This window comes from Rosa rugosa, chromosome 7, assembly GCF_958449725.1.
Source record: "Rosa rugosa chromosome 7, drRosRugo1.1, whole genome shotgun sequence".
NCBI classification, from domain to species: Eukaryota; Viridiplantae; Streptophyta; class Magnoliopsida; order Rosales; family Rosaceae; genus Rosa; species Rosa rugosa.
The window spans coordinates 17,878,543-17,897,084 of NC_084826.1; the positions used below are offsets into that span (position 1 = coordinate 17,878,543).

At 39.8% G+C, this 18,542-nt stretch overlaps 3 protein-coding genes across 3 annotated transcripts; all 3 read left to right on the top strand.

Annotated features, from left to right (window-relative positions):
- Positions 1 to 1,075: 1,075 nt before the first annotated feature.
- LOC133719838 (uncharacterized) lies at positions 1,076 to 2,744 on the top strand. Its single transcript, XM_062146021.1, has 4 exons — positions 1,076 to 1,669; positions 1,749 to 1,794; positions 1,975 to 2,178; positions 2,374 to 2,744. The coding sequence occupies exons 2-4, from the start codon at positions 1,769 to 1,771 to the stop codon at positions 2,465 to 2,467; spliced, it is 324 nt and encodes a 107-aa protein (XP_062002005.1). The 5' UTR covers positions 1,076 to 1,669; positions 1,749 to 1,768; the 3' UTR covers positions 2,468 to 2,744.
- A 1,659-nt stretch (positions 2,745 to 4,403) lies between these two features.
- On the top strand, positions 4,404 to 7,442 carry LOC133721791 (secoisolariciresinol dehydrogenase-like). Its single transcript, XM_062148516.1, has 2 exons — positions 4,404 to 4,539; positions 6,376 to 7,442. Exons 1-2 carry the CDS (start codon positions 4,502 to 4,504, stop codon positions 7,172 to 7,174), a joined length of 837 nt encoding a protein of 278 aa, XP_062004500.1. The 5' UTR covers positions 4,404 to 4,501; the 3' UTR covers positions 7,175 to 7,442.
- Positions 7,443 to 17,063: 9,621 nt separating this feature from the next.
- Positions 17,064 to 18,180, top strand: LOC133723875 (short chain aldehyde dehydrogenase 1-like). Its single transcript, XM_062150745.1, has 2 exons — positions 17,064 to 17,201; positions 17,278 to 18,180. Exons 1-2 carry the CDS (start codon positions 17,158 to 17,160, stop codon positions 18,089 to 18,091), a joined length of 858 nt encoding a protein of 285 aa, XP_062006729.1. The 5' UTR covers positions 17,064 to 17,157; the 3' UTR covers positions 18,092 to 18,180.
- Positions 18,181 to 18,542: the final 362 nt, after the last annotated feature.

Sequence of the window (18,542 nt, forward strand, 5' to 3'; positions counted from 1 at the left end):
AAGTATTTCCAGCCCATACTGCAAGAGTTCCCTTGAAAGGTTACAAGAAAAGCTCTCCAAAACTCAATCCGAGAAGCTGATTTTGGACTTTCAATTTTCAGCTTTGCAGAAACTGTTTTGCACAATAAATTCCATGAGCTTCTTTTGTAATTTATGACCAGGGAGTGATCAAACCTCGTCCTTTGCATCTATACTCATATTTGATGCCTTTATTTCTCCATTAAAGCTCCATTTTCTCTCGAATTGATTCACAAAGTACCTAAGAAAATAACAAAGTTAAAATAAACTTTTTAAGGAAATAGCTAAGTAAAATGTAAAGGATTTAACACTATCACTATAATCGTTACATTTTATGCTCATATCAATGATGTACTTTTATATTTGTAATTAAAAATAAATAAATAAATGGGTAAACATCGTCTTTTCCAGCACCGGCTCGGCTCGAACCGACACTGTTACTAAGCCGATGAACAAAGATCACCAACTTTTCTATATTGTATAATAACTAGCAACAGAGATGAGAAGCTGAATCAGATCAATGGACTATAGTTTCAATAAGATAGAAGTTCACCAAAAGGACTTCGAATAATGGGCTTGGGATTTATTAAAATTCCCCATAAAATCACAAGGAACCTCTTCCATTTTCGATATTGGATGGAAGTTAAATGAGTCATTATGTGCTTATTGTTCTTGACTGGAATGATTAGTTTGCTAAATTCTTGTACAAATGGGTCAACATGCCCACTATCTATCTGCAAAATATTTCCAACAAAAGGATTCAGATTACAAACCAAAAATGAGTGACAGGCAAAGATTCAGAATGAGAATGAAGAAATTCTCTGGACAAAAAAAATGTATCGTACCTAGGCAACACGAATATCTGTTGAGGGAACAACCTCGCCGCCTCTCGCTCTCTGTCAGCCCACCAATTATCTCCCCGCCTGCCTTTCTTTGTGTGAGGCAAATAACTATCCCAGCCTCTTACCTATTTCTTTCTATCACTTAGTACGCTCTCAACTACTAAATCAGACGAATAGATGCAGTGGCAAGCAAGAACCAGGCCAGATAGTAGGGCTGGCTTGAAATACCATACCTGCCGAAACCAGCCGCAAACCAGCCGAACCGTTGCAGTCGGCGCCGACAGATTTGGTTACCGAGGCTACGGTACGGTACTGCCGTACCGAACATATGTTCACTGCTCGGTAGTGGTAGTGCAAATTAGAGAGGTTCGGCATTACCGAACCGACAGGGTATGATGGGTTCTTATAATTTTTTGATAATTTTTATTAGTAGGATGATATGGGCCGTTCATTTCTAGCAGCAATTAATCATAATCGTTGGATCTGAGTGGAGAGTGGGAAAACCTAAAGGGATTGAGGTTCAGACCTCATTCTCGAAAGAAACAGCCACTCTTCTCTCTCTCTCTCTCAGAGAACCCAGCCCCAATTTTTTGATTCTAGCCCCAATTATACAAAGATCTTTGCAAATCCAGTCCCAAAAACACAATCTAAGCAAGATGCGAAGCTCACCAACATAAATTTCAACCTAGATATCCTTTGATTTTTGAAATCCCCAAATCTTTCGAAAACCTAGATCAGTTGCTTGGTTGAAGCGGTTGTTCAGAGGCTTATATGGTGTTCAACTGGTGGTTCAGAGCACAACGGATTAGGTAAAATCTATCTCCTTAGTCTTGTCTAATTTGTAATTTTGTATGATAAAAAGGTAATCTATTAAGTGATTTTGTACAGGCCAAGATGGTGGGAAACAAATGGGTCTGAACTTTGATAGAGTGAAGTAAGTAATCTTCTTCGATGTCTCAATTAGTCTGTTTCATTTTTTGTGAATTGTTGTTGTGAAATGAACTTGAATTTAGTTCATTTCAAGTGTTCAAGTTAAAGCTCTGCTTTTTAATCTATTTGGGCTGCTCACTGATTCAATTTGCAATTTTTTTTGTTATGCTTGTTGCTATGTCAGGGGGACTATTCCAGTTCTGCATGAATTTCAGCAGTTGGGTTATAATAGGTGTATCAGAATTTTAGTGATATTTACACAGTGGGGATGTATCAATCTAGAGCTTGGATGTGTGTGGCCGTTTTGGCCGTGTGCTTGTGCTGGTCTTCACTACAAGCTGGAGCACAAGCGCAGAATATTACCAACCCCGCAAATGTCTTTGATTAGGTAAGTAAACTTGTATGTGATTGGTTGTGTTTTGATTATTTGAAGTTTTGAACTGTGATTATGTGTAAATGACTTACTTGCAGAAAGGTAATAATCTGAAAATATTAACTTACTTTGCGTATTTTGATATTTTCATCAACTTATTATTATATTGACTTTGTTGTTTTTATTCTTTTTGTGGTTTTTACTTTGAAGGAACTTCTGCACTGAGTTTGGGAGGTGCGAACTCTTCTACAACAACCGCTACTTGAAGATTTGGATGCTGCAAACCTCCAATTCAAAAATATAGCTGCTGTGTGGTTTTTGTTTAGTGATAGGAATTATCAAATCACAAGCATATTTTTTATTCTTTGAATATTTATAGTTCCTATTTGAAGTTATGTAATATTTAAGTAGTTTAGACTTAGAAATCAGTGACATATGATTTGTGAACTTGTAAATTGTAATGTAGAACTGGAACATTATTAACTATAGGAGAAAAGCTGAGAGAAAAACATCAAGTCTGGAACTCACATCTCCATAAGAAAGTGAGGAATAGACTTGATGAAGAGGTATTTATTCAGAAAATTGCCGAGTGTTGAGTATTAAGTATTTGGTAAAAACTGCCCAGAAAAAATAGGCTTAAAACAGGCTAGAATGAATAATTTGGCTGAAAAAATACCAATCAGTATTAGGCCCATTCATCTATTTCGGTTGGGCCTGAACCGAAACTAAACCGACCGAAAAGTCGGTAACCGGAAGCTTCGGTATTGACTTTTTTTGGCACGGTAGTGGTACTGAGTTTGAGCATACCGACAGGATTCGGTCGGTAGTTGGCTCAGCCCAAAAAACATGGTAACCGTACCAAAGCCAGCCCTACCAGATAGTGCCACACAGACAGCATAGCAGCAATGAGGCGAAAGCGTAAAACGCCATAAAAAGACAGAGGGCAAAACAGTAAGGACACTGTTCTTAAGGACTACTGTTTACCAGGGAGATAGAAATTTAGAGTAGAGAATAATATTGATGTAACTGCTGGTATTGTTTTTTAACTTCCTTTGAACAACCAAATTTTTCAAAACCTGAATTTTACTCTTAAGTTATTAATCGAAATATTAATAAAGGAGTTAATACGTTAAAAATTGATTCGATGGCTCCATTATATGATGATTCTTGAACAAACCAGCCTTGTCGTTATTTGTGTTTGTTCTATAGCCTTCAATGTCTCTGTTATGCAGTATACAACTGTTTATTATAACATGAACCCACTAATATTATATACTAGGTAGCTGACATTAGAGAGCCAAACAATCATTGGGCATTTGTTTATGGATGATCTAATCTTATCAAGCACTGCTAGGATAATCACATCATCTGAATCGTACTTGATCTCAGTCTCTCCTGCTTTAGAGCATCATATTTTTCCGGTAATTTTTTAGACGGATTCTCTTTTACTTGTTATAGCTACCAAGTAGAGCGTCATTCCCCATACTTCACTTTTGAAAAGTGTGTATGATGACATTATTTGTGATCTTCAACGGATTATAGGTTCTTATTTTACTCATACTTATCGTCAAGCGAATTCTGTGGCTCATGTTTTAGCTAATCATGCTCAATCTTGTTCTCAGGAGGCCTTTTGGGAGTCTATTCCCCGTCCTTTTATTTGGGATGTAATTGAAAAGGAGGTCACTCCTATTTAATAAAGCATTGACAGTTTGTTTCAAACAAAAGAGTTACAATAAATAATTTTTTGTAAGTTGAACTTACGACCTCTCATTCACAAAGAAAAAATTTATGTTACTAAACAAAATGATATTGAATAATAGATTTTATTTCTATTTAATTAGTTCTTTTTTATTATTATTATTTAAATAATTAAATAAATAAACTAAAAATGGAGAAAAGAGAGAAGAAAGAGTCGACAGATGTGGAGAGGGATATTACTAGATTACTAGGCTAACCAACTATTGAACTATATATGGATTAGCCAAGTATAGAAATGAGAGAAAAAGCAAAAGGGAGTTTGGAGCTTGGGGGCAGTATATGAACAAATTGTGTAGAAAAGAGAATCGACACAATTTTGATCCCAAATGTTATTATTATATTGAGAAAATATGTAACGTGCCATTTGTCATGCGCATTAGCACTCCACTTGTACCATAGAATAAAATAATTATGGCCGCCCTAGCTTGACCATCATCCCAACGTATTGCCCCACTCTCTCCAAATACTTGAGTGCTCTTTGTAGCACCCTCTCTCCATTTTAAGAGAACCAATCAACCAAATACTCTCTCCAAATATTCATCTCTCTCTCTCTCTCTCTCTCACTCTCAGAGCAGGAGCAATGTCAGTCTCCTCGGTAATTTCAGCCGTCACAAGAAGGTTTGTAGCCCCTCTCTCTCTCTCTCTCTCTCTCTCTCTATGTTTTTTTTTTTTTTTGAGAAAAATGAAGTAAACAATCCATTAAAACCAGGCAACATGTGGTCGCACAACATTTACATCAGAGTCTCTCTCTATGTTTCTGTTTAGAAGAAGGTCATATATTATGGACGCGGATCCTCTCCTGACCTCTTTTCTTTCCTGAGGTTCCTAAGCTTTTAACCACAACTCACCACGTGTATAGATCTAGATCTAATGGCTCAAATTGCTTGAATTCGCATTCCCAAGTTTCCTTTACTCTTCTTCTGCGTTCTGCCTCATCAGTTCCCTTGCCACTCTCCCTTCCCTATCAGATTTTACATGAAATCCCAAATCCTGAAATCTAGAACAATCTACTTCTAAAGGGAGCAAGTTGTTTATACTTCTAAAGGGAACAACCTACTTTTCTTGGTTTTTCTTCTTTCTCTCCCCAACCCTCTTTCTTTATTCGTTAAAATCGAATATAGTTGTTCTTCATTATCCTGGATTTATTTAACAAACACACACAACACCCATTACTAGATCAAACCAATACCCAGATAACTCAATGACTCTATAGAACCACATCAGTTCAAATTCTCTTCCGATCTAACCAGAGTCATGTCATACTAAACATTTGGGTTTATTTAGTTAAATAAATAAATAAATTGGTTGTAAATAAATGTGGTAACACCAGACCAATAGTTGACACTCTTTGCTGCACTCTTGAGGTCTTCGTGAATTACTTTGGTCAGGTAAATATAGAAATGTTTATATATGGGTTACCACATGATAGCTAATTAATGAATAATTTATGTGTAATTGACACAGAAATACTCTCAGCCAATTGAACACACCACCCCCGCCTGCACATTTTTTTTTTTTTTGATAAAAGCCTGCACATTCTTATGTAGTCATAATTATATAGTTAATAAAAATGGTGATTAAATCTTGTAATTATGTACTTACAAAAAAAACCTCTCATTAAGGAATTCATTTAATGAAATTCAATCATACACGAGGGATAATTTTGTATATCGTTTAGTGCTTAACATTGTTAAATGTTAACCTCTAATATTTTTTTTTTCCTATCACTCATTAGTCAGAGCTTAAAATTGACCCTCTAATTTTTGAGCTTCATCAACTCATGATAAGAGTTGTAGAGTAACTTCTAAAAAATAAAAAATAAAAAATTGCTTGCTATGGTCGAAGTCTAAAGAAAAAGTTATTTTTTTTAGTAAGACGTCTATATTATTCTCGATCCCTCAAGTTACAAATCCTGGTTCTGCGATAATGTTGCATATATTGTTCTTTAACGTAGATCATGTGAATTCAGGCAAAAAAAAAAAAAACGTAGATCATGTGATCGTGATGTTTCCTGGACCTATCACTTGTTGCCTCAGTCCCGTTTTATTTTCTTAATATATAGAAGGGTTTGTTGGCCAAGGTTAAAATCTATAACGAAGATAATATTAAAAGATTAAAATTTCTTAAAAACCAATTTAATTATCAAAAACAATTATAACAATTTGTAATAAATTTAATAAAATAAATAAATAAAAAGATAAATACCCCACAATTTTTTCTCACTTTATTCGGTTACTTGCAGAGAGTTTCACCATATGCATAGCATGTGAGAGGTTGCTAGTTTATATATAAAATAGAGGGACAAAAAAGTACTCCTAAAAGTGTTTGGTGCTTATTTTCTAATATCCCTTAAGCTTTTATCTTCTAATATGAAAAATCTTCTAATATAAAAATGTGATTTCAAGCCTCCCTATCCATGTAATTGTTTGTTGCTTTGTTTGCAATTGAATATAGGCTAGAAGGAAAGGTAGCACTGATAACAGGAGGAGCTAGCGGCATAGGCGAATGCACAGCCAAAACCTTTGTCAATCATGGAGCCAAAGTTATCATTGCCGATGTCCAAGACGAGCTAGCCCATTCAGTCGTCGAATCCATAGGCTCGGAAAATTGCACCTTTGTCCATTGCGATGTCAGAGACGAAGATCAAATAAAAAATGCTGTGGAAAAAGCGGTTGCCACATACGGGAAACTAGACATCATGTTCAACAATGCAGGCATAGCTGACGAGAACAAGGCACGAATTATCGACAATACTAAGGACGATTTCGAGCGTGTGCTTGGTATCAACGTCACCGGCGTTTTCCTTGGCATAAAGCATGCTTCACAGCCCATGATTCGGGCTCGAACTGGCAGCATAATATCGACAGCTAGTGTGAGCTCCTATATTGGTGGTGCGGCATCACACGCCTATGCGTGTTCGAAGCACGCAGTCAATGGTTTGACCAAGAATGCAGCCGTTGAGCTTGGCCAATTTGGGATTAGAGTGAATTGCTTGTCACCCTATGCGCTTGTGACGCCTCTGGCTACGAAATTTGTTGGCCTTGATGATGAGGGATTTGAGAATATGACGAACTCTTTGGCTAATTTGAAGGGTGTGACACTTAAGGCACAAGATGTGGCAAATGCTGCTCTTTATTTGGCTAGTGATGAGGCCAGGTACATAAGTGGGCATAATCTTCTAATAGATGGAGGATTTAGCATAGTGAATCCATCATTTAGCAACATGTTTCGGTACCCAGAAGAAGAGCAGTGATGGATGATGCTGTGGCCGGGTGTTTCAAATTTTTACACCTTTTCGTTAATCATTGTTATTTTTGTTTTCTTTTATACGGTTGACATGCATCCTAGAAATATTAAAATGCTTTGAGAAAGGGCAGATGTATAGAACCTTTCAGCAACTCTTTTTCGCTATCCCAATTGTGCCATTGGCCTGTGTTGAACTATTCTAGTCTCGCATTATTCTTTTATACAATGTTTTAAGAGTTTCATCTCCCCTAAATTTACTATCCTTGAAGTTTGTAGAAAATTAATTGTTATTGAAACTATAAATGTTTATTGTGGTTGTAGTGAACTAGTGATGGTGGTGATATTGACACACTCATTTTCTCTATTCATACACTCCTTCTACTTTTCTATTATTTTAATGATAATCCCTTGCAATTCTTGTTTCTTTTTCTTTTTTATGCCCCGCTCATTTTATGAGCTTTGTCTTCAAAACTCTCTTTTCCCTCTTTTCTTTTCCATCAAAAACTATGAAAAAATGCAAATTGAGACCTGTAAAGCCAAATAGCGAAGAAGAAACTCTTTACAAAGGCCAGTAGTCTTTGCAACCTCAAGCATGTCCAAAGAATGCTCCAGTTCGCGAGCTTCAGTCTCCTTCATCACCTCATCAAACCTCAACAACCGCCCATACTCCTTCGCCACCACATCCTCGTCATTGCCATCACCCTCTCCACCACCACCACCACCACCGAAGAGGAATCTCCACCGTCACAGCCTCTGCCAACACTGACGATTTTTGTTTCCATGAAATCGTCATTTTGTGACCCAATAGAGATCATGGAATCTAATCTCAGGCAAATGAGTTGGAAGCTGCCGCAGCTGTGAGTTGGGGAATGGTGTGAAGTGATGAGATTTAATGGGGTTAAGAAAAAGGGTTTAGGGTTTTTGGGAGGTTGCAGAGGAAGTTTAATGACGTCGGGGCTGTAGTGCGATACGACGACGTTTGAGAGGTGAAAATGAGGTGGCGGTGGAGGGTAAATAAGGCTAGGTGATTGATTAGGGATGATTGACTTGTTAAATAGAAAAAACAAAGAAAGAAAGCAAAATAAACAAATCGTAAGAGAGGGTTGTTTGGACCCAAAATGAGCATTTTGGCCTGACAAGGCACGTCTTAGAGAAATTGAGCCAATGTCGGTGGCTCAAGCTATATATTGTCGACAAGTTTGAAATATATATTTAGAGGTTAAATAAAGCCTACTATGGAAGCATGGAAGCATGGAAACAGGAAAAGTCAACTTTAGCACATTTTCCTACTTCGGCTAGGAGAAACCGAGCTAAATAAGGAAGGAGGGGCGGCAGACTAACCAAATGAAATCTAAATGAGCTAAAACTGTCCAGATTAAATCTAGACATCCCAAGGATCATTTCTTATGAAGAGTGCCAGAGATATTTTTGAGTGGAAGGCCTTCAAACAATCAGTCCAATCTTTTTCAGAAGCAAAACTGGAAAACTGGACCTGTAAGAGGTCCAGCAGCGTTTCCGGCCCAACCACTATATGAAAAGCTCTGAAATTTGACCAGAGTGATCTACACTCATAGTGGAACATTTGTTATGAAGAGGTCACGGTCAAAATCGGAATGCTTGATGGAGATAAAATTGAAGGAATAAAGGAGCCGAAAGTGCTTCCTTATCTCCAAAATTCATCATTCCTTATCTCCAATTATGCCTCATTATCTCCGAAATTCATCATTCTTTATCTCCAATTATGCTTCCTTATCTCCAAAATTCATCATTTCTGATCTCCAATTAATGCTCCACTATCATTTGTTTAATGCTAAACACTTTGGCATGGTAGCCTATAAATAGAGGTTACAATGAAACACAATAAAGAACACAATTCACTCATCAATACATCTCTAAGATGATCTAAGTCTCTCTAGAGCAAACCTCTCTAAGAGCAACTCCTCTCCTTCTCTTTCTATTACCGGTGATCACACTCCTAGTCCTAGTCTTCTCAGAAGCCGACTTTCAGTGCCACCAAACCCTCTGTCAACGTACTTCGGTCCTAGTCTCCTCGGGAGCCGATTGTAGTACCTCGACCACAACGGTTACGGAACCAGCCAAGCAAGGGTAACGCCCTCGCAAACCAGCCAAGCTAAAGTCACGCTTTAGCAAGATCTCAACACTTCCCGGTGATGTTGCTCTGCTCGATCTACAATATTGAGTATCGATTGTGTTAACAAGAAGAAACTTCAGCAAAGTCCTCACCACGAGGCAGAAAGAATCCCACGACGAGGTTGGTGCTCTCCTCGTCTACAATAACTTGAAAAGAAGTCAGGTCAAGGGACACCCCCAACGACTGCACCCGAACGGTGCTGGCACGCCCGGGCAGAAAAGAGACTGTTGACCAGCTGTAGCAAAATTGGAGCCAAACAAGGGTAATTAGGCTAATTGTAAAATATCGAATTTGTTTAAGGATATCTCTATTTGTGTTTGGCCCAAACTCTAGGTTACTTGACCTAGTGGTAATAGGGTGTAATTAGAAGAATCTAGAGATTATCTTTCCTTGTATGATTCTGACTCTATGCATTGTAATCCTCTATATAAAGAGGCCCCTATTATCAATGAGAATACACAGCGAATTTCTCTCAAATATTGTTTCCCTAAAACACGTTATCAGCACGAAGTCCTAACCCTGAAACCTAATATTTGTAGCCTTCAAATCCCAGAAACCTCCGCCGCCCTCCCGGAAGCTCTCACCTCCAGAAGCACAGAACCGGCGGCGCTGCCCCCAGAACCGGCCGACAACCACCCGAACCGGCCCCCGGAAATACCGATATCCTCTCTACCCGGTTCGAAGCCTTCCTCCCTGCCTACTGCTACCAAACTCCACCAGCAGCTGAAGCCTGACCCCAGATCACCGGAGCTGAAAAATCACCACCGGAACCGGTCTAGAACCACACGAACCGGCCGCCTGAAGTAACTGCACCACCTAACTGCCGCCTGCATCTCCCTTGCTTCAATCAACCTTGCTTCGGTCAACCTCAGCCCAACCCAGAAGCTATCAGCCTGGAAGAAACCCTAGGCCCAGAAGCACAAACAGGATCTCGACCCAAAGTCTGAAGCCCAGAGGTCCAACAGCCTGAAGCCCACTGACGTCATCTGCCACGTCAGCATCCACACATGCATCCAGTCAGCACACAGTCAGCGTACAGTCAGCCTGCACGTCAGCATCAGCCTGCCACGTCAGCAACCGGTGCCACGTCAGCAGCCCGGTCAACACCGCCGGTCAACCTTTTTCCTGCGACTTTTCCGGCGACTTCGGGCCACTTTCCGGCAACTTTTTCCGGCCATCTACAGTAACTTTTCCGGTCAAGAATTTCCGTCCACTTTTCAAGGAATGGATGAACTACAATGTCTTGCGGATAGTGCGACTACGCACACCATTCTACGACATAGGCAATTATTCTTAAAGATGTTGCCTACATATTCCTCTGTGACTACGATGGCTGGGCCATCAAGTTTAGTTCAAGGACATGGAATGGCCCAATTCCTTTTGCCCAATGGCGCCTTGATTAAAGTCACTGAAGCTCTCTACGCTCCTAAGGCAAATCGAACCTTATTGAGCTTTAAAGATATAAGAGCCAATGGATTCCATGCGGAAACGCATAATGAGAACGGAATAGAATTCCTTTGCATTACCTCTAATGATTGCGGACAAAAACGCATCTTAGAGAAGCTTATGTGTCAATCTAGTGGACTTTATGTCACTACAATTCGACCAATTGAATCCAATAATGTCATAAGAGAAGATCTCTTGGATTCAGACGCATATTGGCTTTGGTATGACCGACTAGGACATCCTGGTCGTGATATGATGCTCCGTATACTTAAGACTTCACACGGGCATCCTTTCTTCAGAGTGAGAATAAGCAAGAATCAAAAATTGATTCCAGGACTTAGCAAGACCGCAACAATTGCAACTTCTGGCGCTGCTGCTGTCTTTGGCCGCCAAAAGGCCGCCCTTGTCCCTAGTGATGACGCCATAAATGGCGCCAACCATGAGCATGACGCCATGGTTGCTCCTCCTAGTGGCCATGACGCCACAGAAACCAATTTCCATGGCTCTAACGCCATAATGGGAGATGTAGTCACACATTTTGCTTCTAATAGCGCTACAGACGCTCAGGCCCAACCAAAATCCTCATTGGTTGCTTCTAAGGCCCCTCACTCATTTTGCAAAGCCTATTCCTTCGGGAAATTAGGACCGAGACCGTCCTATGCAAAGGATCCTAAAATACTCATTCCGTTCTTATAGAGAATCCAAGGAGATATCTGTGGACCAATTCAACCATCATGTGTACCTTTTAAATACTTTATGGTATTGGTTGATGCGTCGACACGCTGGTCACATGTCGCGATGTTGTCCACTCGAAATGCTGCTTATGCTAAACTCCTCGCCCAGATTATCCGTCTACGGGCTCACTACCCTGACCATCCTATTAAGTCAATTCGACTTGATAATGCTGGGGAGTTTACATCGAAAACGTTCGATGACTATTGCATGTCACTGGGGATTGATGTAGAGCATCCAGTTCCCCATGTTCATACCCAAAATGGTCTCGTAGAAGCCGCTATCAAACGACTACAAATGATAGCGCGAACATTGGTTATGCGCACCAATCTCCCTGTTTCTGCTTGGGGATATGCAATATTGCATGCAGCAACGCTGATTCGTCTACGACCCACTGCCACCCAATCTTACTCTGCGTTACAGCTAGTGACTGGGTACGAGCCTGATATCTCGCACTTACGCATTTTTGGGTGTGCCATTTATGTGCCTATTACGCCGCCACAGCCTATAAAGATGGGTCCACAACGACGAATGGGCAATAATGTTGGATATGAATCTCCAACTATCGTCCGCTATCTTGAACCCTTGACAGGCGATCTCTTTACCGCTAGATTTGCGGATTGTCACTTTGATGAGACAGTCTTCCCATCGTTAGGGGGAGATAAGAACACATATGTTCAACAGGAACGACATGAATTGTCGTGGTCTGTCCCCACTATGTCTCATCTCGATCCCCGTACCGCACAGTCTGAACTTAAAGTGCGACAAATAATCAAGCTCCAGAACGTAGCAGACACTCTGCCTGATGTGTTTTCTGATGTTGCCAAAGTGACGAGATCACACATACCTGCTGCAAACGTGCATGCAAGGATTGATGTTTCGAATACTGGACATCACGCCACTCCTGTGACACCAGGAGATGGCGCCATTGCCCAGCATGGCAATGATGTGGGGTCTATGGCCGCATGTCCTGCAAGGAAGCGTGGTAGACCAATTGGTTCGAAGGATACTCGCCCTAGAAAGAGAGCGAATGATGCACAAACAAATCCTTTGATCATCGATACTCAAAATCCGTCCCATGAGAATGTTCCGGATTATGGTTATGTCCAAGAGACATCATTGGGGGACGCCTCAATGTCAGAACCTATCCCTGAGAATGTAGAGATCTCTGTAAACTACACTAGTGTACATGGACGTGGGAAAGAAACTCCATCATCATTGATGATGTATTCGCGTATTCAGTAGCACGTGAGATTATTGAGACCGATGACATCGAACCACACTCCGTTGATGAATGCCAACGTAGAGCTGATTGGCCAAAGTGGAAAGATGCGATCCAGGCAGAACTTGATTCTCTAGCGAAAAGAAAGGTATTCGGACCAGTTGTGTCAATACCGCCCAACACCAAACCAGTTGGTCATAAATGGGTATTGTTAGAAAGCGTAATGAGAAAAACGAGATTGTAAGATACAAAGCTCGCCTTGTGGCGCAAGGCTTCTCACAACGCCCTGGAATCGACTACGAAGAGACCTATTCTCCCGTAATGGACGTCATAACGTTCCGCTACCTTGTCAGTTTGGTAGTTTCCGAAAAACTGAACATGCAGCTTATGGATGTGGTTACTGCGTATCTATATGGGGATCTAGATACGGAGATATACATGAAGATTCTAGATGGAATTCAGTTACCCAAATCAAGTGGCCCTAAACCACGGAGCGCGTTTGCTATAAGGTTGAAACTCTCACTATATGAATTGAAACAATCCAGACGGATGTGGTATAACCGTCTAAGTGACTAGTTGATTGGTAAGGGATATGTCAACAATGAACTATGCCCATGTGTGTTCATAAAAAGGACAAGTTCCGGATTTGCAATAGTAGCGGTTTATGTCGATGACATGAACATAATTGGCACCCTTAAAGAGTTAAGGGAAACCGCTGAACACTTGAAATCCGAGTTTGAGATGAAAGATCTTGGGAAAACACAGTTTTGCCTCGGTTTGGAACTTGAGCACCGTAGAGATGGTATCCTGATTCATCAATCAGCTTATACCCAAAAGATGCTTAGGCGCTTCAACACTGACAAGATTAAGCCTTTAAGCACCCAAATGATCGTCCGTAGTCTTGATCCAAAGAAGGATCCATTTCGTCCAAAAGATGACGACGAAGAAGTGCTAGAGGCAGAAGTGCCCTACCTAAGTGCAATAGGCGCATTATTGTACTTAGCACAATGCACAAGACCGGATATCTCATTCGCTGTGAACTTGCTAGCTAGATATAGCTCAGCGCCAACACGACGCCATTGGACTGGTGTTAAAGATATCTTTCGATACCTAAGTGGTACGATCGATATGGGCTTGTTCTATCCCTACAGAGAGAAGATGGATTCAGACCCATCAAGTGTCAGGGATGCCACACATGGTGGACTGCGTTCCCTCTCCCCATCCCAAAACGATATAAGTATTTTGGAAGGTTTTGCTGATGCTGGGTACCTCTCTGACCCACACAAAGGTCGTTCCCAAACTGGCTATGTTTTCCCCTTGGGAAAGACCGCGATATCTTAGAGGTCTACAAAGCAGACCTTAGTCGCTACCTCTTCGAATCATGCAGAGATTATTGCTCTTCACGAAGCAATTCGTGAATGCATATGGCTTCGATCCATAGTTACGCATGTTCGAAGCAATTGTGGTTTGAAGTCTACCACAGATGAGCCAACGAGCATTTATGAGGATAATGCTGCTTGCATTGAACAAATGAAGCAAGGCTACATCAAAGGCGACAACACCAAGCATATATCGCCCAAATTCTTCTATAATCAGCAACAACAGAAGCTCCTCAAGATCAAAGTGAACCAGGTTCAATCTGAGGACAATGAGGCAGACTTGTTTACTAAGTCATTGCCCAAATCCACGTTCGAGAAACATGTGGCAAGAATTGGCTTGCGGAAATTATCTGAACTCCCATGATCGTAGTCATCAGGGGGAGGCGCAGACATCAGGGGGAGATGTCTACATGTTCACCTCGAAACGTGAAGGGTGTGTTGTGTTCTTTTTCCCCTTCGACCGAGGTTATTTTTGTCCCACTGGGTTTTTGTTACTCGGCAATGTTTTTAATGAGGCAATGAGAGAAGCACCGCATTTGGACAACACAAAGGGGAGTGTTTAAGGATATCTCTATTTGTGTTTGGCCCAAACTCTAGGTTACTTGACCTAGTGGTAATAGGGTGTAATTAGAAGAATCTAGAGATTATCTTTCCTTGTATGATTCTAACTCTATGTATTGTAATCCTCTATATAAAGAGGCCCCTATTATCAATGAGAATACACAGCGAATTTCTCTCAAATATTGTTTCCCTAAAACAGAATTAAAGTAATAAAAAAAATAGAGAGAGTGTGTGAATAGAGTAAAATGGTGTGTCAATAACACCACCCTTTTTAAATAGGACTAAATACTACTTACTTCATGTACTTTGCTCCCTAAATAGTTCAGTCTCTCACCTTCTAAATTCAATAGATTACTCATTGTTTTCCTAATTTCTCACCTAATAGGTCTAAAATGTCTATTATACCCCTTGTAGATGTTAGGTGGTGCTTTGAACATGACTTGTGCGGAGGTTTGTTGTGGTCTGAAGGTGGAAATCGAGTCAATTCAGGGTCGAGTCCGAATACTTATCTAGGTTGAGGGGTCTGAATGTCTATTTGGCTTCTCAACTAAAAGTGGAAAATTTCCATTTCGGGGAACTTTCTAAAAAGTAACGTTTTTCCTAAAGTCATAATTAACTCATACGAATTCTAATTTTAATGTTCTTCGTGTATACGGACTCCATTTAATGTGCTCTACCCGCAAAGAAAGATTTCTCTGAAAATGAATTGAAGAAAAAGGTAAGTATTTTAAACGAGAGTGAACGGTGAAAATTTTATCTTTTACCAGAGTGAACGGTGAAAATCTTATATTGTACCATCCAAATAATTAGTAAAGGTAATTATGGGTTCTAAGTGTAACATTCTTTTTCAAAAGGGGTGTCAATTCATAATATCGGTGGTGAGAGGTATACAATACATTGTTAGTAACCCATCCGGAGTAGGCATGTCCAAATCGAGCTTCTACGTACCTAGAGACCTAGAAACCCTAAGTAAAAACGTCTTGAACAATGGTATAAATTAATCAAGTAACCAAGTAACTTAACACTAATGAGACTTGAATTACTAAACCAAGTCAGATTCAAACCCCAACTTATTCATAAAGCTCCAAGACCTCCCTACGAAACACTATAAGACTGAATAAACAACTCAGCCTTGCAGATGCGACTTCTTCCTCAGCTTTCGAGGTAGCTTCATGTTCTTAGCCAATGTGCCTTCTGAAACCTTACTCTCTTCTGGCCTAGTCTTGCTGCCAGGGGACGGCCAACCTAGGATTAATTTGAGGTGCAACAACTCAAAGTCTTTAATTCAAATTGGTCGTCAAGTTGGGTTAGTGAATGGGATCGATATATGAGATATCAAACACAAATAATGGAAGTCTAAACAGGTTTCCAGAAGACAATAAACGAACAACACTCTAATTCCGTCATCTGTTGTCCCTTGACAATTCCATTGCACATCCAATTCCGTCGGATGTAGTAAAGCCATCCACACGTACATACAATTTTCTTAGAGAATCCTTTCCCAACTCATAACAGTGATCGAATAATATCCCCCTTTTTTTCTTTTTTGATTCAAATGCATAGCCTATAATTTTCATTTCCCAATGAAACATATGGGAATCAATAATGTATGTACCTCAACAGCTTCTCGTGATTGCTCAGCTGAATTCTTTAATCTGCATGCAGACCCTAAAATTATTCGATCCACTAACAGACACCCCTAATTTCTGGACTCCTTTCCCTGATATTTGTATGTGAATCCTGTAATCAAGTAAAGGGGCACTTTGATTCTCCAACAGAACTTCTCGACAACATTGAAAGGTTACATATATATATATATCTTCATGACCTTCATGAGTTAATCTACTCCAAGTTAAATTCAAATCCACCCACACCAACAAGCTAGGACAAAAAGAAAATTCCATTACAAGCTAGGGTTTGTCGCGTCGACACTCGACAGTTAAATCTAAGCCAACTTATATATATATATATATATATATATATATATATATATATATATATATTTTTTTTTTTTTTTTTTTTTATCAGGGACAAAACTGTGTCCCAGCTGGGAATAAAAGAAATATAATCCTCTTTATCCTCCATATGCTGTGATTCTGTGTGAAATATACATACCTGATCTCGACATCTCGTACAAATTCGAACGTTTCTAGTTGGCTTTTCTTTTATCTAGCAAGACAAACTTAATGTTCTTCGAAAATTTCTCAGAAAATGTACTCCTAAATTTAAGAAAATGGAAAAAAATTAAACACTTTCAAACAAAATTGAAAGCTTCAAAAAATCAACCAGTTCTTTCACATGCTCTCAAATTGGGTTGCGCAAACATGTCTGCAACACCCCACCAAACCTTGTTACTATATATATCCAATACTCAATTCAAAAAAAGAAAAAAGAAAAAAGAAAAAAAAATCCATATTATATATAGGGATACCAGTCATACCACGTACAGATAGGGGTAAAGGGTCTCCATACATTTTGAATTTGGTAGTGAAATCAAGATGAGCATGAGTTCTTCCTCACTAGCTCCTCCTGACCCCAAAAGGTACAGCTTAATTTTGACAATCCCAATTAGCCTTTTGATTTTGATTATCATTAATTAAGTGTTTGAAACATTGCAGGTTAGAAGGCAAAGTGGCAATCATCACCGGGGGTGCCAGCGGAATTGGAGAGAGCACCGCAAGACTGTTTGTTTATCACGGTGCTAAAGTCATCATTGCCGATGTCCAAGACGAGCTTGCTCTATCCCTCTGCAAAGAACTCGACCCGGATCAAGAATCCATTTCGTATGTCCATTGTGATGTCACAATCGATTCCGATGTGAAAAATGTGGTAGATGTGGCGATCTCCAAGTACGGAAAACTTGATATCATGTACAACAATGCTGGCATACCCGGTAACGTGGACCCAACGATCTTAGGTGCGGATCACCAGAACTTCAAGCAAGTGTTTGATGTGAATGTGTACGGGGCTTTCTTGGGCGCCAAGCATGCTGCTAGGGTTATGATCCCTGCAAAAAACGGCAGCATTCTCTTCACTTCGAGTGTGACATCGGCTAGTTGTGGTGAGTCTTCACATGCCTATACGATGTCGAAGCACGCGGTGGTGGGGCTTATGAAGAGTTTGTGTGTGGAGTTGGGGCAGTATGGTATTAGAGTTAACTGCATCTCTCCATGCGCTATGGCTACTCCATTGTTAACAAATGCTATGGGAATGGAGAAGAATGTGATGGAGGAATTGATTTGTACTTCGGCTGTTTTGAAAGGAGTTGTGCCCAGATCAGAGGATGTAGCCGAGGCTGCGGTATTCTTGGCAAGCGAGGAGTCGAAGTTTGTGAGTGGACTAAACCTTCTTGTCGATGGGGGTTATAGCACTACCAATCAATCATTTAGTACGGTTCTGAGGAATCTCATGTCCTCAAACCATGTTTTGTAAGCAGCATCTGATTCTTAATTTGCTAGCTTCACTAGTCTACTATGTGGATCTTTGTGCTTCAACTACTAATTTGCAAATTTAGCTATTTGAATTCCTCAATCTTTTTGGTCTCTCTCATGGTTTAATCCACATTCAAACATATATCCCAGTAAATTTGAGTCCGGGTACGTAAATAATAGCTTGCAGTCATGTGGTTTTGATTATATCTTATATAATTAAGCTAATTCTTCATGGAATGGTTAAATTTTTGAACTACCATATATACCCTCACATAATATATATATATATATATATATATATATATATATATATATATATATATATAATTAAGCCAATTCTTCATGGAATGGTTAAATTTTTGAACTACCATATATGCCCTCACATAATATATAAGATATATATATAATTATTATATTATATTATATCTTTATTAATTAAGCCAATTCTTAAG

What these genes read in the sequence shown, in the direction of transcription:
- LOC133721791 (XM_062148516.1), top strand. Translation starts at nt 4,502, where the DNA reads ATGTCAGTCTCCTCGGTAATTTCAGCCGTCACAAGAAG. An exon ending in ATTTCAGCCGTCACAAGAAG is followed by an intron (nt 4,540 to 6,375) that starts GTTTGTAGCCCC and finishes AATTGAATATAG; the next exon opens with GCTAGAAGGAAAGGTAGCAC.
- LOC133723875 (XM_062150745.1), top strand. Translation starts at nt 17,158, where the DNA reads ATGAGCATGAGTTCTTCCTCACTAGCTCCTCCTGACCCCAAAAG. An exon ending in GCTCCTCCTGACCCCAAAAG is followed by an intron (nt 17,202 to 17,277) that starts GTACAGCTTAAT and finishes GAAACATTGCAG; the next exon opens with GTTAGAAGGCAAAGTGGCAA.
- LOC133719838 (XM_062146021.1), top strand. Translation starts at nt 1,769, where the DNA reads ATGGGTCTGAACTTTGATAGAGTGAA. An exon ending in CTGAACTTTGATAGAGTGAA is followed by an intron (nt 1,795 to 1,974) that starts GTAAGTAATCTT and finishes TTGCTATGTCAG; the next exon opens with GGGGACTATTCCAGTTCTGC. An exon ending in CCGCAAATGTCTTTGATTAG is followed by an intron (nt 2,179 to 2,373) that starts GTAAGTAAACTT and finishes TTTACTTTGAAG; the next exon opens with GAACTTCTGCACTGAGTTTG.